At 41.6% G+C, this 8,114-nt stretch overlaps 1 protein-coding gene across 1 annotated transcript in view; it reads right to left on the bottom strand.

Annotated features, from left to right (window-relative positions):
* Window positions 1-2,282: 2,282 nt before the first annotated feature.
* Window positions 2,283-8,114, bottom strand: part of lcp1 (lymphocyte cytosolic protein 1 (L-plastin)) — a 23,509-nt gene continuing 17,677 nt past the window's right edge. Inside the window, exons 12-15 of the mRNA XM_037686642.1 lie at window positions 7,623-7,756; window positions 6,758-6,878; window positions 6,422-6,546; window positions 2,283-2,458 (exon numbers count right to left, since the gene is read on the bottom strand). Of these exons, the coding sequence (XP_037542570.1) occupies window positions 2,329-2,458; window positions 6,422-6,546; window positions 6,758-6,878; window positions 7,623-7,756 (510 nt within the window). The 3' untranslated portion in view covers window positions 2,283-2,328. The remainder of the gene's footprint in view (window positions 2,459-6,421; window positions 6,547-6,757; window positions 6,879-7,622; window positions 7,757-8,114) is intronic.

Genomic DNA, 8,114 nt, shown 5'->3' with positions numbered 1-8,114 from the left:
TGTTCAGTGTCAGGAGGGTGATCAGTCTTACATCGGGGAAACAAAACAGCCACTGGTCAAAAGGATGGACCAGCACAGAAGATCAACATCATCAGGCCAGGACTCTGCGGTCTACACTCATCTCCAGGCCAGCGGTCACTCTTTCAGGGATGAAGATGTTCACATCCTGGACAGAGAGGAACGATGGTTTGAGAGAGGAGTAAAGGAGGCCATCTTTGTGAAAAGAAACCGTCCATCATTAAACAGAGGTGGAGGCCTCCGGGTTCAACTGTCCCCCTCTTACAATGCTGTGATTGCTAGTATCACTCAGCCCTCTGTGAGTAGTAAACAGCCATCAGGGTGCTAATACCATACCATTTTATTTATAGAGCACTTAAAACAGTGACAAGGCCAACCAAAGTGCTGTACAGACAGAACAACAGGTAACACATAAAGCAAAATACAAATTGAAGTAAATCAGAATGTAGACATAAAAACAATGCAGATATTGATGACTAACCAGTGTGGAGCATACAGGTGCTAATGATCAATTGTTAGGCTGATGGTCCTTCTTGATCATGTGAGCAGCTGGTTTTGGTTGTCAGCAGCAAACTGGTTGATCCACTCTGAGAAGTTGCTATTTATAGGACTGAGCTGAATACAGCACCTCAGACTGAGGAAGTCTTTCGGATGAAAGACGAAACGTTTATATATATAATTTTTTTGTTTGTTTGTTTGTTTGTTTTGCTTTGTTTTGTTTTTTGAATGTCCAGAGGACCAGATTTAACTTTTTTAGATTTTTCTTTCTGGATTATTGAGCATGCATCAGGAAACACTACGGAATGTTTCTTAGACTGTGGCTAGGATGCATCAGAGAAGCGGAGCGTGCTCTATTCACACAAGGAGGGCTGTTGGTCAGGCTACTTCTTGTTGTGCCATTAACTCTAAAATAATTATTGAATCAAGTGTTACTTATGTAGGCAAAACTAAATGTTAAACAGCCCATTAAAATACACCAGAATGCAGGAAATGCATCTACTTTATTCAAAATTTTCTGGGGGAGGACCCCAGACCCCCTTCCAGTGTGCTTCTCCCCTATCACATTAAAAAAGCTTCTGACACCAATGGTCACCACATTCTAGCCAAGTTCAAGCCAAGAGCCATTGTCAGCACTGGGGTCTAAAAGCACCCCTGAAGAGCAGATTCTAGGTCGCCCCTGATGTAAGCTTATAATTACATGATCTTAATAATATAGGTCGTGATCTAAAGTGTGCCACTATCAGGCATGAAACTCCAGTGCTGAAAATGAGCCCCACTCTGGGCCTGCCGACGTGAATAATAATTTTACTGTATTTAGCCTTAGCTTTAGCCAGTAGTTTCAGGTGGGATTCAATGTCGCCCGCTTTGGCTCCTGGAACGCATTTGACTGTGGTTTGAGTCGCAGGTGCTACATTTCAGATTATGGAGCTGCCGACAACGAGAGTCTGCTCCTCGGCAGGTGTCTCAATAAGCCCAGAAAATCAATTTAAGAGTTGAACGGGTCGGTGGTTGACCGAGGGCTTAGTTTTAGTATTATTTTTTCTTTGGACCATCGCCCAGTGGGGCTGAGGTTCAGGGTAGCTATGTGGAGGAAACTGGTTTGAAACGTGGTTTTGAACGTGAGAAGAATCATGATAAACATATAATAACATGATAAAGGAGGATCGTCAGTACAGACGCCAGATACTTGGAAACATTGTAAGTGACAGAATTAATCATGCTAACAATTGGTCTTAAAGGTACACCTTGTTTGAAAATCTTTAATGTTTCAAATGGGTTACAAAAAATGAGCATTAATTCAGCGTTGAAGGTTAAATTATTTAATAAAATTTGCTTTGTATTGTCTGTAGCAACAGAAGAGGTTCACCCCATAAGGTAGGTAATATTTTAATTATTCTGTGAATCATTCATCCGTCAGTGTTGAACTGTGAACTAACAGATATTTCTTTGGGAATGGTCAGAAACAAGAAGTGGACTTCAAGAACTGTTCAAGAAAAAATATTCAAAGATGTTCAGAAAACTTCTATTTTTTCCCTAAAATATTTATTAAGAACCTACTTTCTGAGAAAAATAACCAGTGACCCAATCAGGACTGAATTATTTTATTTGAATTGTCTTTAAAAAAGAAAAAAGCGTCCACCAACTTTAAATGAGCAGTTTTATTTACAAGATTGTTTCTGTCTAAAAAAACAGTTATAGAAATTCACTGTTTGCGTGACACGTTGAAACGTAATAAACGGTAACAGACTTCATCATCAGCATATAAATGTATTTGTGTCGTGGTGGGGCTGCTCCGGGTTTGTGGGGTCTTCAGCCCCTCAAGCCTCGGGCCATGAGGCAGGCGAACACCGTCATCACCATCTTTGGTTTGACCTCCACCAGGTCCTCGGGCAGGGCATAGACCCGCGCACCAATCTTTCTGGCCATGGAGATGGCGTACCTGACGACATAAAGACAATCTGAGGGTTGACTCGACTCGACCGCCGCTGCAGAACATGAAAACCTGAACTCAAGAACCTGCAGCAGCTTCACAAACAGTTTTTAGGTTTCAGTCTAAAGTTGTTTAAATTCATTCATCTGCAGAGAAATACGATCTTTAAATGTATTTAAAGTAACAGACTTCAGTTAAAAAGTATTACATTTGCGTTCAGATCCTTGGTGAGTTGAAGCACCTTTTGGGGCTGCAGCCTCAGGAATTTTTTTTAAATAAATCAGAAGTTTTTTTATTTATTTACAAATCCTTGTGATCCTTACGGCTGCGAAAAAAACTAGTTGCAACACGTTGGAAACCCCCACATTCACTTTATTTCCGAGCATGGATTCTGACTTGTTTGTTTATCTAGAACTGTCAATAGCCCGAGTTCACAGAGCCAAAGAATCTTCGATGAAGGCATGGAGTGTGCTTCTAGCAATCCTCCGTGGATTTCAGGTGTAATATGTAAAGGAGTGTTGAAACGCTTGGATCCAGGGAGCGGGTGGGTCTCATCTAGGGTCTTGATTCTGTTGTTTGTTTTTCCTTTTGTTTTGACATGTCTCTTTATTAATGTGCTATTATATAAGCTTATGTACAGGTATGTGAATTCTGGTTTAAGACTATTTTTTTCTGTAAGGTACAAATGGTTACCTGAATTTCACATTGTTACGTACTTTAAAGCAGGCATCAAGAAACCAGGAGAGAAAATGGCGCTCTACTAACATTGAAAATTTTTGTTTAACTTGGAAAGATAGTCTGCTAACATATAAGAAAGCTCTCTGTAAAGCTAGAGCTTTATATTACTCATCTTTAATAGATGAGAATAAAAATAGCCCTAGGTTTCTGTTTAGTACTATTGCTAGAATAATTAAAAGTCCCATTTCTGTTGAACCCTGTGTAGCGATATGGGGCTTAAAATATATATATTGTTAATTATCAGTTATGAGTTAAGCTCATAAGATATGCATGCATTATGTAAATAACCTCGTTGTATGGGCACCACCTCTCTCGGAGAGGAAAAATCAGTCTCTATTTACCCCAAATCAATGTAAACTTAATGTGAGTTCTTTTCTCATGTTTAAATGGCATCAAATTAATTAATACACAGAGATATGCCAAAATAATCACAACTTCAGTTGAATTTTATTTTATAAAAATAATAATCTGTGATATGTATGATGAAGATTATGCATAAGAAAAGTTAACTGAAGAACAAATAGCTTTGCATCAAAGGTCTAATTGATTATTCAAATTAGTGGAACTTAGAAGGCAGACTTGGGACTGTTTCTGTTTGTGAAGTAGTTAAAATTGTGTCTAAGGTGAGCTAAGTTTTTCTGATAAGTTGTGATGTAGGGTCACCAGAAAGGCATTGAAAAGTCTCTCCAACCAGGATGTAGATGGTCAGAGCATGGTTCCAACAGCTGCTTAAATGGTACCAGCCTCAGATGTTCCAGTGACTGAGAGGCTGAAGTCTCCTCAAAGTTCACCTGTCATCGTTAGAGGGACCAAGGTCCATATGGTAGTCAGCTGGGATTTACCACTCTGCGGTGTGATGGTTCTGGTTGCCTGTTAGGCAACTGGAGTCCTGGATTCCATGCCAGCTTCTGGTTCTGGTCAGGTTCTGTATCTTTCTCTCATCCTGAGACATCTGCAGAAAGGATGCTTCTCTCCTCTCTGAGGTCCAGTGCAGAAGCTGGGTTTCTTCTCTCTCCAGTTCTCTGTGCAGAAGCGTGTTGGCTTCGGAGCGTCTCTTCAAAGTGTGTGTTTTCTCAAAAGTTTTCTTAGAAGACGCTTCCTGCCTGTGTGGAACAGATAGGACTGGTCCAGCTCTTCCAGGAAGAGGTGGTCCTAACTCTTGGCTTGTTTTTATTTTAAATAAAGGCCTATTAAATAAATCTAGAGTCCCTTTTCTCTGCCTTAAAAGTTTCCTTTTATTATCTTAAAGAAAGATGACTTAAAACACACATTTTCAAGAATAAACATTGAGGTAGGACATATTTAGGATTAAACTTAAAACATACAATGTTTTAGTTTTAGTGTCACTGTCCATCTCCTGAAAAGGAATGTCATTAAACAAAGTGTTCTTATGATGTTATTATCTTCATGGGTACGAGTCTGGGAGGAATACTCCTTTTGATAAAGGAAGTTATCAAAGTAGTGAGTTTGGACGTTCCAAAAACTTCGAGGTCAGTCGAACAAAAACTCTCATTAAAACGATCTGTTCGTTTCATGGGAAATGAGTTCATACGGGCAGTGAGGTTAACACAGTGACAGTTTTTTAAATTACATTTACATTAGTGTCAACTAAGAAGTTTGTGAGTGAAGCTGAATATTTGTAAAACAATGTCTGTTTGTTCCAAAGGGAATAGATGAATCTGATGTAACAGTTTCAAACACAAACACAGGAATGATGTTTGTTTGAGCTGAGCTGTTTCTGAGGTGGAGTCCCCTACACCTGCATCCCTACGACCACAAGTAGTGATGACTTCATGAGATTCTTTATAGATAAAATGATTTCAATTAGAGAGGAAATTCAAACCGTCCTTCCTTCTACTATCTCTAGTCCTCTGTCAAATGAGACAACTTTAAATATTTCACTCATAGAAAAGAAAAAGAAAAATTTGATCACAAAAATAAAAATCCTTGTGAGAGCAGTGCAGTCGGACGCAGAGCGTTGGTGGGGCCGTTTTCCGGTGTCCAGGTGTTTGATAAGGTTCAGGTGAGTGTTGAGGCAGGTCCACTCTGGGACATGCACCTCCTCAGCTCCTCCTCAGCTCCTCCTCAGCTCCTCCTCTGTGTGTGCTTTGGGTCGTTGTCATGTTGGAAGAAAAGCCTTCAGCCCACTCAGGTGCTCAGCTATGTGGAGCAGGTTTTCATTGAACATATCTCTGGTGTTTTCTTCTTCCAGATCTCCCTGGTCATTGCCTTCGTTGTTCAAACACATCCCACAGCATGGTGCAGCCACCACCATGCTTCACTTTGAGGATGGTGTTCAGGGCCTGCTTCGTTCACACATAATGTTCAGAACTGAGGTTAAACAGTTCTGTCCTGGTTTGTTTCTCACTTTGAGTCCTTCGAGCAGCTCTCCGTGGTCTGCTCTGAGGAGAGACTTCCATCGAGCTGTTCTTACAGATGGGTGGAGGTCTGCAGGTCTGCTTGTCCTTTCTGTCTCCTTACAGGATCTCTGGTGCTCAGAGTGGACTGCAACGAAGCCAAGATTCATCTTGTCTGCTGGATTCCTTAGATAGAGAACTTTACTAATACTTTGCTTTTCTGTGAAAGTTCCTGTAAAGTCCCTGAGACAACTCTATTGTGATTTGGTGCTTTATAAATAAACTGAACTGAACAGACCATCGGGTTCTTGGTCACCTCTCTGTTCTGCTTCCATCACTCTGTGGTTAGGTGAGCGGCTCTCGGAGGGATCCTAGTTGTGTTTGAGACTTACGGAGGCCGCTGAGCTCTGAGGAACTTTCAGAACACTTTCCTCAGATCGGTATCTGCCAACAGTCCTGTCTGAGCTCGTGGTTGGTTTTTGCTCTCACTGGCAGCAGTCCTTCTATAGAGACACATACATTTCCAAATCCTGTCTGATCAGTAAGATCTACCACAGGTACGGTCCAGTCTAAGGTGAAACATGTCAGCAACGATGAGACGACCTGAAGCAAGTCTCAGGTGTTGTTGCAAAACATCTGAATACTTAGAGACGTTTTAGTGTTTCCTTTCAAGTCACATTATGAAGTTGTGTAGAATTTTTCCACTTTGTCTTAATGAGGTACTGAACGTGCATTTTGAGGTGAAGAATAAAAGTTTCTGGAGCTGCTGTAGGCTTCAGTAAGTCCAGCTGCTGATTTAGTAAAACTGAGACTTCTCCACTTTAACAAGAACACCAAACAACTACCAGAATCAAATCGTTCCAACAAGCAAACCTACTTTGCGTTGTTAAGCTTCTCTTCCTCTGTCAGGTCCTCAAATTTCACCAGGTCATATCTGATGGATCCGGGCTGGATGGAATCGATCAGGTCCAGAACCGGCATGCTGCTGCTGATTGACGTGTCCTGCATGGAAGAAAGGTGTTAAATTCTAGGAACTGTACCTGAAGCTCCTCACCATCAGATTCATAATCCCAGAACATAAAGTTCCGAGGATCATTGTTGGGATCTGTCTGCTGATCAGAAGTAATAACAGACTTCAGGTTTTTATTGACTACCTCAGTAATGATGTCATTGAAGTGAACACACCTCATATCAGACGACCTGCCTGTTTTACCTTAAAGCTGGAGATGGTGCCTTTTTCAGCCTGTTTGAGGGTTTCGTTGACCCACACCACGATGGTGTCGTCAATTATTTTTTGTCCGTCGCCGAGGTCCTCCAGGATGTTCAGGGTGTACCTGAGGGACATTTACATTCACACTTTCAACCTCAGGTTCTTTTGTTGTTGCTAAATGAGTGCGTGAGTGTTGAGTTGACTGGCTTTAATAAGAACAGGATTATTTAGTGTCATTTTTACAAATGCTTAACCTTTGGAGTCAAATCTGCCTTCGGTTAGCAAAACCTCATCTCGGGTGTCATGCATTCCTTTTAAACTAGTTTTTTGTTGTTGTTTGTTGGTTCATCATCAGCAGAAGGAAAAAGTGTCAAAGCTTCAACATGTGTAGAACATGAATAAAACAGTTCTTCCTGCTGCTGGAAGCAGAAACTCAAAGTAAATTTCAGGGCTTTTACTTTGAAGGAGCAGCTGTTTAGCCTCAGAGATCATCGCAGTATGATGATGATGATGATGATGATGATGATGATGTTTTTTTATTTATTTTTTATTTATCCAGGAAGTCTCATTGAGCCACGAGAACTCATTTTCAAGAGAGACCTGTTTAGGAGCAGATGGGGGTTAAGGGCCTTGCTCATGGGCCCAGAGTGGGGCGAATGAGGGTGGGGGCAGGCTTCATTTACACCACCCACATTTTTGATATTGTCGGTACTGGGGCTTGAACCGGCGATCTTCCGATCACAGGCCCACCTCTCTAACCTCTGCACCACATGCGCCATATGATGATGTGAAAGAAGTAATTTTGAAGGGATGCATGTTTAGGAAGTACAAAGAGAAGGAGGCCAGACTAGAAGTAGGTCACTGTTACCTCCTCATGAGCTGCCAGAGCAGAGCGAGGGTGAGGGTTCGATTTCCTGCGTTCAAGTCCTGACCGGCGATGCCAACCAGAGAGAACTTGGCCTCCTTTTTGCCCAGCTCCACAGCGTAGTTACAGTTCTCCAGCTGGAACAGAAATCATCTGAGTGAGAACTAAAACCCCTGGAGAGGAAAATGATCCGACACGTTTCAATGAACTTGTTATTAAAGGGACCACTTCACGAGGACGTGTTCTTCTGTTTCTGTCAGGAGTTCTGAGTCACTACTCCCCCACAGAAATACTCCGACAAAAATATATTCAAACATGCAGCTCAATCAGAAATGGTGTGCCAGGACTTTTGGTAGCAGTACATTGTACTTCTTCTTCTTCTTTCAGCTTTTCCCTCTTCAGGGGTCACCACAGCAAGTCATCCTCCTCTGTCCTCACTCTGTCCTCTGTCCTCACTCTGTCCTCTGCATCCTCTGTCCTCACTCTGTCCTCTAT

This window comes from Nematolebias whitei, chromosome 13 (assembly GCF_014905685.2).
Source record: "Nematolebias whitei isolate Nwh7 chromosome 13, NemWhi1, whole genome shotgun sequence".
Taxonomy (NCBI): Eukaryota; Metazoa; Chordata; class Actinopteri; order Cyprinodontiformes; family Rivulidae; genus Nematolebias; species Nematolebias whitei.
This window is presented reverse-complemented; position numbering and strand designations above follow the sequence as displayed.